Source organism: Pleurodeles waltl, chromosome 6 (assembly GCF_031143425.1).
Source record: "Pleurodeles waltl isolate 20211129_DDA chromosome 6, aPleWal1.hap1.20221129, whole genome shotgun sequence".
Lineage (NCBI taxonomy): Eukaryota > Metazoa > Chordata > Amphibia > Caudata > Salamandridae > Pleurodeles > Pleurodeles waltl.
The window spans coordinates 1,107,394,356-1,107,412,049 of NC_090445.1; the positions used below are offsets into that span (position 1 = coordinate 1,107,394,356).

General features: G+C 43.2%; 1 protein-coding gene across 1 annotated transcript; it reads right to left on the reverse strand.

Moving 5' to 3' along the window:
• Window positions 1-16,135: 16,135 nt before the first annotated feature.
• On the reverse strand, window positions 16,136-16,549 carry LOC138301735 (mucin-7-like). Its single transcript, XM_069242244.1, has one exon. It carries the CDS (start codon window positions 16,547-16,549, stop codon window positions 16,136-16,138), a length of 414 nt encoding a protein of 137 aa, XP_069098345.1.
• Window positions 16,550-17,694: the final 1,145 nt, after the last annotated feature.

Genomic DNA, 17,694 nt, shown 5'->3' on the forward strand with positions numbered 1-17,694 from the left:
CATAGACTGTTCTAGTTTCACATAAAATTAGAGCCGATTTGCCCGCTAGCATACTTGCAGCTGCCCTACCTAATACACCCTTAATAAGGATTGCTGTGTTGCATTCCTGAGTTTAAATATATGCCTTAATTAAAAGCATTCACTGAACCGTCTGCTTCCTGGTAGAAAATATTTCAGTGTATAATAGTACTCGCCTTAATTTTGGAAGAATGCCCCCAAAATTGATTCTGCAGTTAGACCACAAAAATGTCCATTAAACACTTGCTGTCCCTTAGTGGTTTGAAACCTATTGGAAATAGCTGATACTTGGGGAGTCCAGTTCAAAGTAGAATTAAACAGGCTCCTAAATACCTAAAGGAATTTAATTGCTCTATTTGCATACTGTTAATACTCCAAGAACCAGTACATTTTCCCCATCCAAATTTTATGACCTTATCGTTAGCCAAATTTATTGTTAAATAATTTCCTTTTAAAGTCCAACAACACAATAGGTTTGAAATTGGTTGAATTACCTATAAACCCCTTTTTTTTTTTAGATCGGGTAGACCTGATTTTACTAAAATAATATGTATAATATACTTAATGGGGCTTTCAGCCTGCTGTCTTCATCCATTTGTCTGTTGTTTTGTCATTCTCATTTTGCTTCTACTTACTACAGCATAGAGCATGGTGCAATGGGTCAGCCTACTTCAGCCACTGGCTAACTTCACTTTGAATAACCACATTTTGCTCTTTCACAAGGAGCATATCCACAAACAAGATATCTCCCATCAGTGCCAATATTTTTAGTTTTACTTTATTATTACTTTGGTATTCCTTTGTGTTTAGGGCCTCATAGGATAGCAGAATGAGCATTTGACCTAATTTCCTGCAAATGCTATCGGAACTTCCTTTAGGAGTAGCATTTGTTTATTTGACTGCTGCTATGTCACAGTATACCAGATTATGTGCAATTTAAACTGTTCTTTATAAAGGTATCCTCTTTTTAGTACGCACACAGTGAACTGCATTTATAGCTGCACTCCTGTATGTCCTGCTGGTACAGATACATTTTAATTGACGTCTACAGCTATACTTGTAAACCAATTAATCTGTATGTGCTACCTGTACGCCCTTCTAGTTTGCTATCAGTGCTCTTGTATGTTGTGCTTATATAGACATTTAACTATGATATAACTAATAAATGATGTTCTGTTTGTTTCAATAATCTATCTATCTAATGGTTCTTGGTGTGAGTTTCCCTTGACTTTGTGCCTTCTGACCTCCTGTTTTTCTGACTTAAGTTTTGCTAGTTTTAGGATTCTGTGTACTTTACCACTGCTAACCAGTGCTAACGTGCAGGTGCTCTGTACTCTAAAACATGGGGACATTGGCTTATCCACAATTGGCATATTTAATTTACTTGTAAATTCCTAGTAAAGTGCACTATATGTGCCCAGTGTTTGTAAATTAAATGTTACTAGTGGGCCTGCAGCACTGATTGTGCCACCCACTACAGTAGTCCTTTCAACATCTCTGGCCTGTCACTTCTGAGCTTGTCTGTGCAGTTTTAATCTGCAATTTTGATCCGCCGAGTGCACCCACTTGCCAGGCCCACAAACGTCCTTTTTATTACATGTAAGTCACCCCTAAGGTAGGCCCTAGCTAGCCCAAGGGTAGGGTGCAGTTTATTTAAACGTTGAACATGTACTTTTAGGTTTAACACATTCTGGTAGTGAAAAACTATGACATTCATTTTTCACTACTGCTAGGCCTCTCTTTCCCATAGATTAACATTGGGATTAACTTGAAACAGCCTTTAAGTATAATTTCCAATTGGGACAAGAAAGAAACTTGGAGTTTGGTGTCTCTGGACTCATAATTTAAAATCACAACTCATGGTGAAGTCGGATTTTAAATTGTAAGTCTGTAAATGCCACTTTTAGAAAGCTGTCATTTTCTTACATTAACCATTCTGTGTCTCTGCCTCTCTCTGAATACACGTCTGGCGTGGGTGACAGCTGAACTTCGTGAATTCTCTCTAGACAGTCACACACAATGGGAACGGGGTGTGACAATTACATTTTGATGGCCCATCAAGAGGTAGATGGGCCTTCCTGGGTCAGATGGGAAGAAGGAACTAACACTGACACCTGAATAGGGCTGTGCCTGTCCCTACACAAAGAGCTGCATAACCATCTGTAGAGTGTCTGGAGCCAGGGAAGGGAAGGCATGGGCCTTGGGCACTTCAAAGGCCTCTCTTTTAAGTCTCCCTCACTTCAAAGGCTCAACTAGGTATAAGTACTGGACCCCAAACCCCACAAACTCAGTACACTTCTGGATCTGAGAAGGACTGCTGTGCTGCGAGGAGGGACTGCCACTCTACTAAACTGCTTTGCTGTGTTGGACTCCAGCCTGCTGCCTCTCTGGGAGTGAGAAGGACTGGCTTTAGCTCTCTACATCCTTGCAAGAACCAAGTGACTCAAAAGGGCTTGGTGGCTTGCCCTCTGCAGTGTCACGGTCAGGGAGTGACAAGGACTGGCTTTAGCTCTCTACATCCTCACAAGAACCAAGTGGCTCAAAAGGGCTTGTTGGCTTGCCTTCTGTTCTGAAGTTTCACGGCATCAAATAATTCCCCCAGCTCTGCTGTAGCTTCTGGACTCTGCCAACTGTGAGCCTTGTCCTCCCAAGAGGTGCCAATCCAGTCCTGTAGTTGTTTTTGTACAAAAACTGGCACATCAACCCCATTACGCCAATCAAAACCACTGCATCCTCCCTCGATGCCAACACATTGCCACAGCAGCAAGATTGAGGGCTTCACATCGCCGGATGCACAGCTCAGGACCAACACATCTCGACCAGCTCCAGCTCATTGCCTTTGCTGCACAGCTCGATGACAAAGCATTGCCTCCATCGTAGAGAGTTTTTCACCGCACTTTGAGGACACCAATTCAACAACTGTGCAGCCCTCCATCCAAGGTACTTTTCAGCGGGCCCTGCAAGGGTTCTGTGGCCAGCCTGCCCGCCATCACGGTCAACTTGAACTTTGGAATTACCCCAGTCGAGCACAACCTCAAGTAACCTTTTAGCGCTTGATTTCTAAGCACTATATTATAGTTTATTATTTAAAAATGAATATCTTGAGTTGTACTCATTGGATTATTGTTGTTTTGGTCTTGTTTTACTCAGGTAAATATTCTCTATTTTTCTAAATGGGTGTGGTGTCTTTTTGTGGGGTTTCCACACTGTTACTGTAATTTAAGTGTTGCACAAATACTTTACACATTGCCTCTTAAGTTAAGCCCGATTGCTCTGTGCTAAGCTACCAGAGGGTGAACATAGGTTAATTTAGGTTGTCTATCTGATTTACCCTGACTAGGTCTGTGGTCCCTACTTGGACAGCTTGCATACCTTTGCCAACTAGAGACCCAGTTTACAGTACTATCTATCTAGCTATCACATGTGTACAGCACACCAAGGAAATGTAATATATAATCGCACTGACAAACATAGCCTGCTGTCAGTGAATTTTCCTTATTCACGAATGTTTAGCGCACCATCCTGCTTGTGGGAGGCAAACAAGAGTACACTTGTATTTTAGATCAGGCACATTATCAGACACTGAACTAGAAAAATATGGAGTTTCTGGACTCTGGAGTGCAGGGAGCATTTCTATAGCTTAGCAGCAGGACATGGGTGTGTGTCTATGTAAGAACAGCAAGTTAAATTGAAGGGCTTGCCTGTCAATATGTAATGCGTGAAAGGTTGTATTCAAATATATTTTTGTTTGCTGCAAAATACCAGTCTTCAGTGATGGTGGTGTATAGGAAGTAACTTATGAAGATAATTAATCCCAAAAATGTGTACAAGGGGTAATCGAGGAAGAGTGTAGTGTCTCCTTGCTGGTGTCAGTTCGCAAAAGGAACTGTACAAATATTCCAGTACTTTTACCAATTTCGTTATAGACCAGTTCTCCCAGATTTAAGATTTAAAAAATTGTTTTGTGACAGTACAGGATTTAAAGTTGTTGTTGTAGCTTCTCATAAAGTATGAATGTATTTAATGAACGTAAACCTCTATAAGGCTTGTACTACAGAAGAGGCAGTGCAGCCTATGGATGATTTCTCACTGAAACTTCTTTTTACCCTCAGAAAAAGTCAGCAGCTCTCCTTATTTTGTTCAATTAAAAACACTGCAGATCAAAGAACATTTGAGGTCTTTCACCCGCAAAACTGGGTATTTTCTTTAAGTATATTTGCCATTGTCATTGTTATTGTTACTGGTGGAAGAAAAGTACATCAATCCCCTTTTCCTGCATCTGTAGGCAGAATACACAACAGAGTTCTTTTCGACCCCAGAGCAGATTTTTTATCGTCTCATGTTTCCACTGCCAAATAAAAGCCAGCTGAGATTTTGGAAATGGAAAACCAGGGTGATAATACAGGCCTTACCATGGGACATCAGATTTAATATTCTTTTTAATTAAAAACAATAACAAGTGTTTCTAAGCAGAGGTAGTGTGATGTCAATAGATAAAAATGTACCGAACAAAAGTACACCAAAAAAATTAAAATTTGATAAAGGGAACCATAGACATGATTTTTTTTTTAAATGAAGGCAAAAAGCAACTAGAACAAGGATAGCTCCAATATAAAATATCAGCTAGTTGTTTACAAAATATAGACATTATTTCAGGCCAACCTGATAGAGTGGAGCTCAGATAAACAAAGTACACTGTACCATTTAAAGTTTCATTTTAGTTACTTGCTCTACTTTTTTGGGACTTAGGGCCATGTGTACGAACACATTTTCCCATTGACACAGAATGGGAAAAACCATTTGCTACATCTGGCCCTTGGTGTCTTCCAGTGGTGCAAAGTCCAAGGCAAAAGCTGGCACAAGTCTCGGAAAGTCAAATGAATAATCATCGAGCTCCCAGTGATGCTGTTTATTTGACACTAAACGCTCTGACTGGGACAAAGCTAGATTTTGTAACCACTGAGATCGCTTCACTGCTGGAATAGATTTAACCTCTAATACTTTTCCAAAGTTTTAACTTTGGACTTTGCCACTTTGTTCTCAAAATCCACTAAGGAGGCTCAGCCCCTTGTCCTCTTCCTATAAAGATGCTAAAAATGTTGCCCAGGTTCCTCCTAGACACTTTTGCCTTAGGACCAGTGTCTTGCCACCAAGTGTCTTTTCAGGGAGTGCTTCTGCAGGGTCCAGTCTGTGGTTAGCTGGGCCTTGCTGGGGGCAGGAGTGAAGAGTCCGGCTTTTTGTGGCTGTGAAGAAGGCAGACAGCCACGTGACCCTTGGAGAACTAGTGCCTGCCTACAAGCAAGAGTCGGGATGCTTGATTCTTCTTTCTTCTACCGTTCTAGCAAAGTGCTTTTTTTTCAAGACTTTGCCTTCCCATGTCCAGGAATGTTCTGAAGGGGTAGCTTTCTTATCCTGTGCACTAGCCGGTGACTGGGGAATTTTCTGTACCCAATCCTTACTACCATCTCACACTATCCACACTTTTTTCTGCACTTTTTCTCCTGGCTTAGTGAAGAAACTCCCAGTAACCCTTAAAAGAGGTCTGTTGACATCCTACACTTTGAGGGAGCTCTTGTCCTCCGCCAAGCATTTACCTATTTAGATAACATGCTCCTCTCTCTGTCAGGGTCCAAACTTGTTTGCCATGTTCTTGTGGTTGAATCCAGACACTCTAGGATGGTACCAGGAATGGGGTGAGCAGTATATGCCTGTCCCATATGGTGCCACCAAGTCAAAAGAAGAAAGAATGTGTACAGTTTTTATATTATGCATGTATAATCTTTAGTAGAACTCACTGCAGAGTTACTTGCAGTTTGTGGAGTTATTCCATCAACTGTGCTTACTTAGTCGTGTATGTGTTTTTTTGTACCTGGTCTATTCTGCGCAGAGTTGCTAACTTGTTTTACCCTTGAAGCATTTTTTTCAAAAAGGTTTTGAATTGTGATGGTCAATTGCATCTGTTTTGTTGTGAACAGACAGTCAAAAAGGGAACTACAGATTTTTACACAAAATACACACAATAGTAATAGCTCTTGTGTGGATATGTGTACTTCACGTAAATAAGACTGTGCAACTTTGTAAAACATTACTGTTGAGTAACCCGTCTTTGACAACACCTCAACTCATGCAGTAGCCATAGCACTGCCTCAATGCCTAAAAGATGTGGCTGCAGTAAGTGTCAATATCTAGCAGCATGAGGCCATTGTTATTGTTCTCGCATAATTGTAAAAAATCAGTATTCAGTTGAGATTGTGTTGATGCATTCTTGAACACAGCACATGCAAGCAGTAGACCCGTCAAGTGTGAGCAAGTGATTTTAGTTGCAAAGAATGATTCTTTAGATCGCTGTAATACTCTAATCCATGCTGCACTTCACCATTTGCAGAACATGATTCATATGGCAAGTGGGGTTGATCATGACTGTCTAGATGTTACAGAATTGTGTACCAAGGTATGCCCTGCAAGTGAAGAAGCCCCCTTGGAAGAGTCTCATTTAACCTTGTTTGTAAATGGCTGTTGCCTAGGATGTGGATGAGAAAATCTGAAAGCAGCGTGTGCTGTGTGCACCTTAGAAATAGGAGGATGGAAGCCCCATATTTTGTAACCTCAGCGCAGGTGGCTGAACTGATGACTCTTAACAAAGCACCCTAGATTCCTAACAGTTTGCCACAATTTACAATGATAGTCACTACAGTTTTAGCATCATTCAGGACTGCAGAGCGCTAAATTCCCAGAGAGGTTTAATGGCTTCCTTTGGTTCCCCTGTACAAAATGGAAATTATGTCATGGGCTTGTTTAGTGCTGTGCAATTGGTTAAAGATGTAGCTGTTGTAAAATTTGTGGCACACAGGAACAGATGGGATTTTGTGATGGTTGGAAACTACTATGCGACAAAGTACTGCACAACGTACTGTGCTCTTGAGTCCTGTACATTCAATCAGGAAATATTATGTGAATCTGAAAGTGATGCTGTTTCAAACATGATATTAAGTGCTACTGATACTTGGGAAGAGTTGAAGGCACTACAAGTTGAAACTAAACAAACCAAAAAAGAAAACAGAGTTACATCAGGGTGTGTAAAGAATCAATACAAGGTTTGGGACAGATGAAAGACCCATTTTGCAAGATGCTACATTGTCCCCTGTGGCAAGACATTCAAAGTACCACCAACATAAGGAGAGACACAGCGGTCCATCTCTTTAAGACATATTGGGTCAATCTCAATTTCTATGTCATTGCAGAGAGTTTGTATCATAGGTGCAGTACTTGCTAGCAGTTAAATGTCGGCAGAAGGACAGTGGTGACCACGAGTCACTTACAAAGATCAGGTGATCCCTATAATCGAATGAAGCTGTATTATGTAGCAATGCCTATCAACAATGGATGCCACTATATCTGGTGGTAGTCTGCTTGTTTTCAAGTGGTTTGAAGCATACCCCATCTGAAGACATGACAGTCTCAAGGCAGCCAAATTATTACTGAGAAATTACCAATTTTGGCCTATCAGTTTCTCTGCAGTCAGAACTTGGGGCTCATTTTAAAAATAATGTTATGAAGTTAAAGTGTGTAGCACTTCGTGCTGAACATAGACTGTAGTTATAGGCCTGAGACACCTGGAGTTGTGGAGCAAGTCAACAGGATGCTGAAATCTTGAATGGCCAAGGTGTTTGAGTCAATTTCCTTGAAATAGACCATCACTTTTCCCCTGGTTCGGATGAGCCTCCAAAGCACTCCTGATTGGAGGACTGGTCTTTCCCGCATGAAATCTTGATGGGGAGAGCCATGAGACATCCTGTGGTGTCTGCAGCAGCACTTTTGAATGTAAGGGATGATATGATTTTTTAATACTGCAAGGGTTTGGCTGATTTGGTGCTTTGTGCCCCTCACCGGGTTCACTTGGTGACCCCATTTCCAAGACAAGAACAGCACCGTGACATTAGTCCAGGAGACTGGATCCTGGTGGAGAAATACATCAGAAAGTCGTGCCTTGAGCCCTGCTGGCAAGGCCATTTCTAGCTCACCCTTGTGACAAGCACTGCTGTCAAATGTGGGGCCCTGCCGAATTTGATCAATACCTCCCATATCATGAGAATAAGACAAGCTGGTGAAGAAGTGCTGACAATAGCAACCAAGGATTCACAGAGTCAAACTCAAGCACTGAAAGAATGTTCAGTGGGAGGAGAAGATTTCACACGAGTCTCAAAGTCAAGTTGAGAAAGTTACACAGTCTGTGGTGAATGAGCCAAAAGTAGCCTCAGTGAACCAAGCAGCTGAAAACAATAGTGTGCAACATGACCTGGAAGAAGGAGCAAGCACTTTGGACAGTAGAATGCAGAAGAAACCGAGATGGCCGAAAGACCGAGAGGGTTTTATAGGCAAGCTGCAAACATTGACACCCATTGTATAAGGGGAGAGATGCAATGCCATGTGGGTGTAATTTGTGGTGACTCCCAGAGTCACCAAGGAGAGGGATTGAAGACAAATTGTATTACTTGTGTATTATACATATTGAGGTTGGCCATAGTTTAAGCAGGCCTGCCTTCAAATTGGCTATCAGCTGGTTATCATCTTGTTTTAAATCACATCTTTATTTCTAGGGGAAGCAGACTCCACATTTATAATTTCAATATGTCCTTGTTTTCATTATCATGAAGTGTTTTCCTTTTACTTGATCATTATATAATGTGCTAACAAGTTGTTACAGTGCACTATCAGAATACAGGCTATCACATGTATATTGTTATGTGGCAGATAACTGTAAGTCTGAAGCACTCTTAGAGATGCTGTATTGTGTAGGGCAGTGATTTCCAACCTTTTGAATCCTGAGGGCCCCCACTGAATCACTACTGGAGTCCCGGGACCCCCAAGCAATTTGTATGATTTAAATTTCAAACATTAAAACCGTAATTTGCAAAAATACACAAAGTAAACACCAAATACTCAAATTACTAAAGATATAATTATTTTGTAATGAAAAAATATGCAAAAATTGAAAACATTTCATGGGAAGGTTGACGCTGCATCTCAGTGACTAACTTTTCATTGTTTGGTTTTATTCTGGAACGCTGAATCCTTGGGTCAGATTCCACATTTCCCAAGCAATTTCTGTTTTTATTATTTAAGTGCATAAGATCTGAGAAATCTTTTTCACTTAAATATGTGGGTGGGGGGGGGGGAGTAAAACCATAACCTCTGTCACATGTAATTCATATGTTTTCAGTGGCAGCTGGCAGCTTTAGGAGGGAGGGGGCGGGCGGGAAGCACACACACACAGACATGCACGCACTCACATCCATTTAGAGCACTCATAACATTCAAACATGCACGCACGCACCCAACATTCATTTTAAAAGTTCATACACACTCATTCTTTCACACACGCACATACGCACATCCATTAACAACACTCATAACATTCAAACATGCACGAATGCACCAAACATTCATTTTAAACATCACACACGCACTCTTTCTTTCACACAAGCACGCACATCCATTAACACTCAAAACATTCAAACATGGACGCATGCACCAAACATTCGTTTTAAAAGATCACACACTCATTCTTTCACACATGCACGCGCATCCATTACAACACTCATAACATTCAAACATGCTCGCACGCACCAAACATTCATTTTAAAACATCACACACACACACTTACCTTCAGCCTCGAGGTCCCAGGAGGGTTGGGACTGCTGCCTTCCCTCATGCGCTGACCTTAGGTCAGCCAATGAGGGAAGGCAGGAGTCCCAGCCTCTTCACAGAGTGGGATGGGGTCAGTGAGACTGCTACCCCACCCCACTCTGTGACGAAGTGTCACTGATTGACACTCGCCCTGGGCACTTCAGGGCTTAAACCTGAAGCGCCCAGTTCAGAGTCAATGGGTGATGCTTTCCTCGTCACCCAGGGGAGGGCCTTGAGGCACCTTTGCTGAGCCAAGGAGGTCACGTCGATAGGAGCTGTGACCTCCTCAGCCCAGCAAATTTCAGCTCAGGCAGCCAGGAGTCTGCGCACATTGTGCATGTCTCACTCCTGGCTGCCTGACCTGAACATGAAGAGTGTCTGTCAGGTCGACCTTTGTTCAGCCTGACAGACACTCTTCATGAGGGGCGTAGCCCTTCCACCCTAAAGGATGGGCCACGCCTGTATGTTTTATAGCACCTCTCATACAAGTGTAGGGTGTCGGAGCACTTTACAGGGGACTGCAAGGTATAGAATTCACATGTCACCCACACTGGTAGGAATTTTTTCTTAGAGTGCTTGGTCTGGAGAAGCACAAACTCAGGATTCAGAACACAGTGGTTAGCAATGACTTTAACAATAAGAATGTATTTCTACGCAAGCAAACCTTTTTTAGCAGCATATGGAAAATGAAAGACTGGAAAAAACATAACCTTCTAATTTGTGTCATGCAGTTTGCATGCAGCTCTTTGATGGCAGTTCACAGCTCACTGTGCTAGATTATAATTGTAATTTATGAACTGCACAGTAACAAAATAATCTCTGTGACAAAAGCAGTAATCCACTGTGTTATGCACATAAAATACTGCTCTTTGCACGATACACGTTCTTTGCAACAGGCATATTAACCATCTGCGCTACCTTAGATAAGTCAAAGCTGCCACTAGACAAAATTCCCACCTCTCTCCAGCGGGTACATTAATCACCAGAGTTTTCTTGACGCTTTTCTTTTTGTCCAAAGCTGCTGGATGTACAACGAACATTGCAGTGCTTTTAAAACTGCTGTAAAAGAAGTATTAAACATAAAAACCACACACACGTGTTTCGAGAATCCAAAGCTGGAGAAGTGCCTTCCTGCCAGTCTAGGCCTGCGGATCCCCTGGGAATGTGTCACGGATCCCTGGGAGGCCGTGGACCACAGGTTGGGAACCGCTGGTGTAGGAGCTTGAGAAAATAATGAGCTCTGTTCATTTGTGCCTCAATCTGATTGAAGCGTTTTAAGGGAACCATGTGTATGTTTATAAAGTGTTTAAGTTGTGTGATTTTTGCTACTGCAAAGTAGATCTGAATTAAGAACCTGCGGAACCTTTCCCCAATTTAGCAGGGTGAGGTGCTCCCTTTATGGGATAACTAATTTTACTTAAACTTTCTTTTTGAGACAACTTCTTTACCCTCTTGCTTATATGCCTTTTATTGATCTGAACGTCCTGTTGATTAATGCCATTAATGATTGATTAGTGATTGACACTAATTTTGATGATTTTGAATTTGTAAACATTTTAACCTGAAATAAACCTTTACAGTTGGAAATTTAACATCTCTCTATTTTCCTAGTGGAGTTTAATCTTCGCACTATTTAAATGTATTGATCTGATGAACAGTTGTGGACTGCCATTCATCAGCTAGAGCTTTATCGTCCCCGAATTTGTACGGAAGAAAGCACTCCAACAGTGTATTATAATGTCTCCTTAATAGGGAGGTGAAAACAATGATTACATCTGCGGTACAAGTATTGTCACTCCCAAGGTCACAGTGCATCATATTCTATTGCTGACCCGATCATCAAAACCCAGATTATGTTTTCTTCACCTTATATGTATTTTTGCCAATATATGAAAATTAAGGAGAGTGCTTTCTTTGTTCTTGTGAATCTCCTCGTGACTGGAGCCATCGGGAACATGCACCAGAAAACATGACTTCGCTGTGTGAGTCTTCCCCCAACACAAGTGAATAGTTTATGTCATTAATCCAAATCTTTTGGCGCCTTTATTTTTATCTACGTTTCCTTAATAACATCCTAATCCCTGTTCTTGATAAGGTTTCCATGGGATTGCTACATCTTTTGGATTTTCTTTTGCTTTGCTTCACTTGGCATTTTACGGTTTTTGCTTTTGCAGGGTATGTTTATTTTGCTGCATGAGTTATCTTTATAGTTTGGTGTTTGAATTGTTAATTATATTTTTAAGCCAGTGCTGCGTATTTTCTGCATGTGTCCTGTCATCAGTGATCCGGTTTAGTACTTTAAAAATGCATTAATTTATAAATAGATTCAGAACGATGCCTTAAAAACACAACCGCATAACATCTTTGTTTGAACTGATGTAATTTCCCTAGATGACACGTTTCTATCTTTTTGGAGTGTCTGAATTTATGAGCTGTAGCTACAAATAAGGCCCCGGGGTGATTGATGGTGTGACATGAACAGAAATCTGCTATATCATGGTTTGTTACTTTAATGTACATGCTAGTCTAAAACGATTCCTAAAGGTCGCTATTTCATTCCACAAATGATTCCTAAATCACGTTTGTGGTAATAAATATTTGAATGTAGTGGGGGATGATTTAAAAAAATGAAGGCTCGGCCAGAGACAGCGTTTGCTGTATGTCTACACTTTTTTATGAATAAAAATAAAGAAATTGTAATAGTGCACATGTACACAAAGGAGCTTTGGGTTGACCATTTTAAGCCACTGGATGTTTTAAAATTGTCAGTTATGTTTTGATATTACAGGAAAGCGATTCACTGGTGAAAGTGTCCGTTAATGATGCTTGTAGTTTTTCCTGCTTACAGAAGTTGAGCTGAGACTGGGCAGCTGTGCATATCCACCAGGAGACTGTCGCCAGGCGAAAACATTTTTTGTCTTGGTTGTATACGAGTGTGACCACTTCGGTATTTTTTTTTTAGAGCATCTGTAGTGCTTTCCTCTTATTTAGTTTCTAAGCACTAACATAACACAACAGAAATGCACTTCTGAGGTCAAAGAAGACTTTTATTGTTGTTATATGAATGACGAATTAGTAGCTTTCCAGTCCGCGTTAATCAAACAAAATATATCAGTTTGCAATATACACAGCAGGTTATATTTATAAGATATTGAATGCAAAGCAAAACAAATACTTCACCGTGTAGGAACTATTCACAGCTTCATCTTTCTAAGGTCTGCAAGCTGAGGACCCCTGTCAGCCGCGAGAAAGAGAGATTCATCTACCCACACGGGATTGCTGGCAGCCTGCGCCAAGCTCCAGCACGAGGTCCGGCAGATTCAAATCTGACTCTCTGCAGCCTGTTACATTCGTTACAAAGGTGTGCCCCCTCCTCTCAGACCTGGGAAACTGAGCAAGCCTTTTGGAGACTGGCCAGGTCTCCAAGACTACTCCTGTTCCCAAGCTCAAGGGAAGAGAAACAACGCCCATGTACTCTCTCTTATCAGGTCTAGTCTACTGTGAGAGCAAAACATCTTGGTTCTCTGGTGCAAAAACACAGCTTGGAAAAATACAGCTTGGATTCTCAACTGCAATGTCTAACTCCACGTTAAAGGCAATGGGCAGCTAACCTAAATATCAAATGCAATGTCATGTTAAAGGCAATAGGCAGCTAACCTAAATATCAAATGCAATGTCTAGTGTCATGTCAAAGCCAATAGGCATCTAAGCTGAATACAAATGCAATGTCTTATATCATGTCAAAGCCCATAGGCAGCTGAGCTGAATATAAAATGCAATGTATAATATTATGTCAAAGCCAATAGGCAGCGGAGCTGAATACAAAATGCAATGTCTAATATCATGTCAAAGCCAATAGGCAGTTAAGCTGAATACAAAATGCAATATATAATATCATGTCAAAGCCAATAGGCAGAATATCTAATAGCATGTCAAAGTCAATAGGCAGCTAAACTGAATACATCATGTCAAAGTCAATAGGAATGCAATGTCAAAGCCAATAGGCGGCTAGACTGGGTACAGCATGTCAAAGCCAATAGGCAGAATACAGAATGTAATGGCTAATGCAATGTCAAAGCCCATAGGCGGCTCAACTGAATACAGAAAGTAATGGCTAATGCCATGTCAAAGCCAATAGGCGGCTCAACTGAACAAAACATACCATGTGCTACTGGTGAACATTGAGCAACTAATATGCGCAGTGGTGAAACACAAAGTCATTGGTCAAAACAAACTTTATCAAATGGCAGGACAGCATCATTCTCATTTTAGGTCAACCGAAGGGACAGCACGCAAAGAAAAAAAAAGTAAAGGTTGTGGAGGAGGGGTGGTGTGTGAAGATGGGCAACACTAAGCACATAGAAATAAACTATATTATTCGTTTAACATCCAGCAGGCATCTTCCATTGTGCTGGGAGGGGAATCTCCTCATCTAAGATGTAATTTACACATGCGTGATGATCAAGCAATTTTGTTCATAATTCAAAGGGGGGAGGGGTTGCAAGTCAGACCTTTTTATTTTTGAGTTCAGCCTGCCCATTGTTGGTTCACTTCTGTGACAGCTTCCAGTGGATGATTCTATCCTCAGTTCTGAAAGCGTCAGCCATACTGATTGGGCTACAACCCTGCACAGTCACGGGTCTCACTTTTCTAAAGTACTACTTGCATTGTTTAATGAAAAAGAAATCGAGGTTGAATTATACCTTATAGTACCATGTTCTCTCTTTTTTACTGTTAATGGAGGCTTGGCTATGACCGCAGATTGATCGCTTCATGGGATGCTGGGGTTATGGGCAGTCCAGTGGTCATGCCCATCAGGTTGTATGTGGCCTTCCCTTTAGCTCAGGAGCTGTTGTAGCCTATCTTTTTCTTAAATGAGGCTGTAACTTTATTCACCTAAGAGGTGGCCTGCCACTTTTTAAAAACATTCTCAGCCATGTGCCTTGCATGACTACAGGTGAGTGCCCTTCATTGCTTATCTCAGTAACCCACTTGTTCATTTACAACACAGTTATAGGATCCCAATTCTCGTCCACCTATAGGTGTGAAGAATGGATTTGTTGGCCATGAAACAGCCATAATAGATGCTGCCAGTCCACATCAATCATAATAGTTCTGGGCCTAAAAGCTCCAACCAGCATGCCCTAAGGGGTTATGGAAGCTGGACCGTGCAAGGGTTCATATTCCCATAACAAGCATTTGAAATGCAATAGGTGTCATGTTTTCTCATGTTAGAGCTATTAGTGTTGTAAATTCCTAACTGGACTTTTCTTGCCACATAGATTGAAAATGAAAAGTAAAACAGTTGACATGGGCAAGCCAATAACAATAGCATTCTCACTGTTTTCTAAGGATTAAGTCCCTCATTATGATCCTGGCAGTGAGTGATAAAGTGGCGGTAATACCGCCAACAGACTGACTTTAATTACTGCCAAATTATGACCATGGCGGTAATAACTCCCATAGACAGCCAATGTACTACACTAACTGCTGGGGTGGAAACAACACTCACCACGGCGTTAGCCACCAACAGCCAGGTGGAAGACAAAGTACCGCCCACCATATTAAGGCGGTACCAACGCCATCAAAAGCCTGGTGGAAACGCATCACAGAAGAGAAAAGACTCACCATCAGAGACACAGGGAAGAAGAATGCTGCCATGGAACCCGAACTCCAAGTTTTCCCGATGATCTTCTACGTTATGCTCCATCTGGAACATCAACGCCGACGAAGGCGACGATGGTGAGTACAGCCACCTAGCAAATTAGGGAGGGAGGAAAACAAGAGTGACACACAAATGCACAACACACACAGACCTTACACACACCATACACACAACCAGCTGCACACGAAAAACAATTTGCACCCGATACACAGCAGACTAATGCAAGGACAACAGGAACTGACCAAAGTGAATGTATTCATATCAACAGCTAATAAATATGGAATTGACAATTAAACAGATATGTACACATGTACACAAAGGGACACTGCCCAGTCCAATGTTCAAAGGGCCCACAGGGCCACAGGGCACGGTCTAAGGCCCAACATAATCCTGACTTCACCTGGATAGTACTCTGCAGGGGAATCAGTTTGCAAATGAACAGGTGGAGGGGGGCTCCTCAGCCGGATGCAGGAACAAGCCCACTGGCTCTGGATAGGGCTCCATGCCCATTGCTCTGCCCTGGGGAGTGCAAGGCAGAGTGGGTGACTTTCTCACTGGTTCTAGATGGGGGAACATGCCCATTGCTCTGTCCTGGGGAGTGCAAGGCCACAGTCTCTCTAGTGGGTGACTTTCCCACTGGTTATGGATGGGGTAACATGCCTATTGCTCTGTCCTTTTGAGTGCAAGGCCACAGTCTCTGGAGTGGGTGACTTTCCCACTGGTTATGGATGGGGCCCCTTGTACAGCAGCCCCTGGAGGGTGGCCTACATGGCGTCCGCTGGCGGTGACGGCTGGAGTGTTTTGGGGAATGGAGGTGCCTCCTGGGCAGCCTCTGCAGTTGCTGATGGCTGCAGTGTGTTGGTGGATGGAGGTGCCTCCTGGGCAGCCTCTGCAGTTGCTGATGGCTTCAGTGTCATGGCGGATTGAGGTTCCTCCTGGGCAGCCTCTGCAGTTGCTAATGGCTGCAGTGTGGTGGTGGATGGAGGTGCCTCCTGGGCAGCCTCTGCAGTTGCCGATGGCTGCGGTGTGGTGGTGGATGGAGGTGCCTCCTGGGTAGCCTCTGCAGTTGGTGATGGCTGCACTTCCTCAGCTGCCGGGGGGTGCCCTGTGACAGCTGGTGGTGGTGGAGGTGTCACCCTGACAGCCTCCGCTGGAGTAGAGGGCTTCGACTCCTCCATTACATGGAGCGTGGATTCCTTACCCTTCCTTGCAGGGGTGGATGGCTTCTTCCCCTTCTTGGATGGAGGTACAGGCTCCTTCTTCTTCTTGCCTGGAGGTGCAGGCTCCTTCCCCTTCTTGGATAGAGGTGCAGACTCCTTCCTCTTCTTGCATGGAGGTGCAGGCTCCTTCCCCTTCTTCAATAGAGGTGCAGGGTCCTTCTTCGATGGAGGTGTGGTATTCTTATCACCACAAGTAGGTGGTGCCACCACAGTCCCCTTGGACTGTTTGGCTGAGGTCCTGGGCTGTGTCTTTGGTACCCTGTTCTTACGGGCAGGACGGGGGCTAGGGGAGCGAAGGCGTCAAGTGGCGCTAGGAAAAGCTTTTTAGGGTCGGTTGGGCGGGAGGAGTGATGGGAGTGGAGGTAGAGGGAGTGGTTGTAGGAGATGTATGTCTGCTCGATTTGGGTGCAGGTGCATGGGCTGTCTGCTGATGTGAGGTGGATGGCTTGGGTTTGCAAGTGTTTGCGTTTGTGTCCTTTAGGAGGGGGGAACAGACAGGGTGGGAGAGGACAGAGGGGACGCGTGCATGGCTGTTGTGGAAGTGTCTGCTAGTGAGGTGTGTGTGTGCTGCTTGGTGTGGTGATGCTGGTGGTGGATGTTGATGTAGTGCATGCAGGTGTGAGTGTGGACATGACTGGGAGGGAGGTGGAGGAGGAGGAGGAAGGTGAGACAGTGGAGGTAGCGGATGGTGTTGTGTCTGCAACTGAATAGTGTTTGCGTGAGTGCTTGTGTGATGAAGTGTGGTGCTTGTGTTTGCCTGTGCCACTCTTGTGTGTTGTCTTGTGTGCATGCTCGTCTGCATGTGTGACTGGGTTGGGGTTGAGGAGAATGGAACTGGGAAGTGGTAGTTGGAGGGGGGACGGTAGAAACAGGGACAATGGCTGCCATCAGAGAGGAGGCCAGAGCCTGAATTGATCTCTGTTGGGCCGCCAATCCACCGTGAATGCCCGCCAGGAATGCATTGCATTGCTGCATATGGGATGCCAACCCCTGGATGGCATTTACAATGGTTGACTGCCCTACAGAGATGGATCTCAGGAGGTCAATAGCCTCCTCACTCAGGGCAGCAGGTCTCACTGGGGCAGGGACTTCGGTGCCTGGGG

Bases quoted from the DNA above. Each gene is read 5' to 3' on its own strand.
- LOC138301735 (XM_069242244.1), bottom strand. From the start codon at position 16,549: ATGGAGGAGTCGAAGCCCTCTACTCCAGCGGAGGCTGTCAGGGTGACA.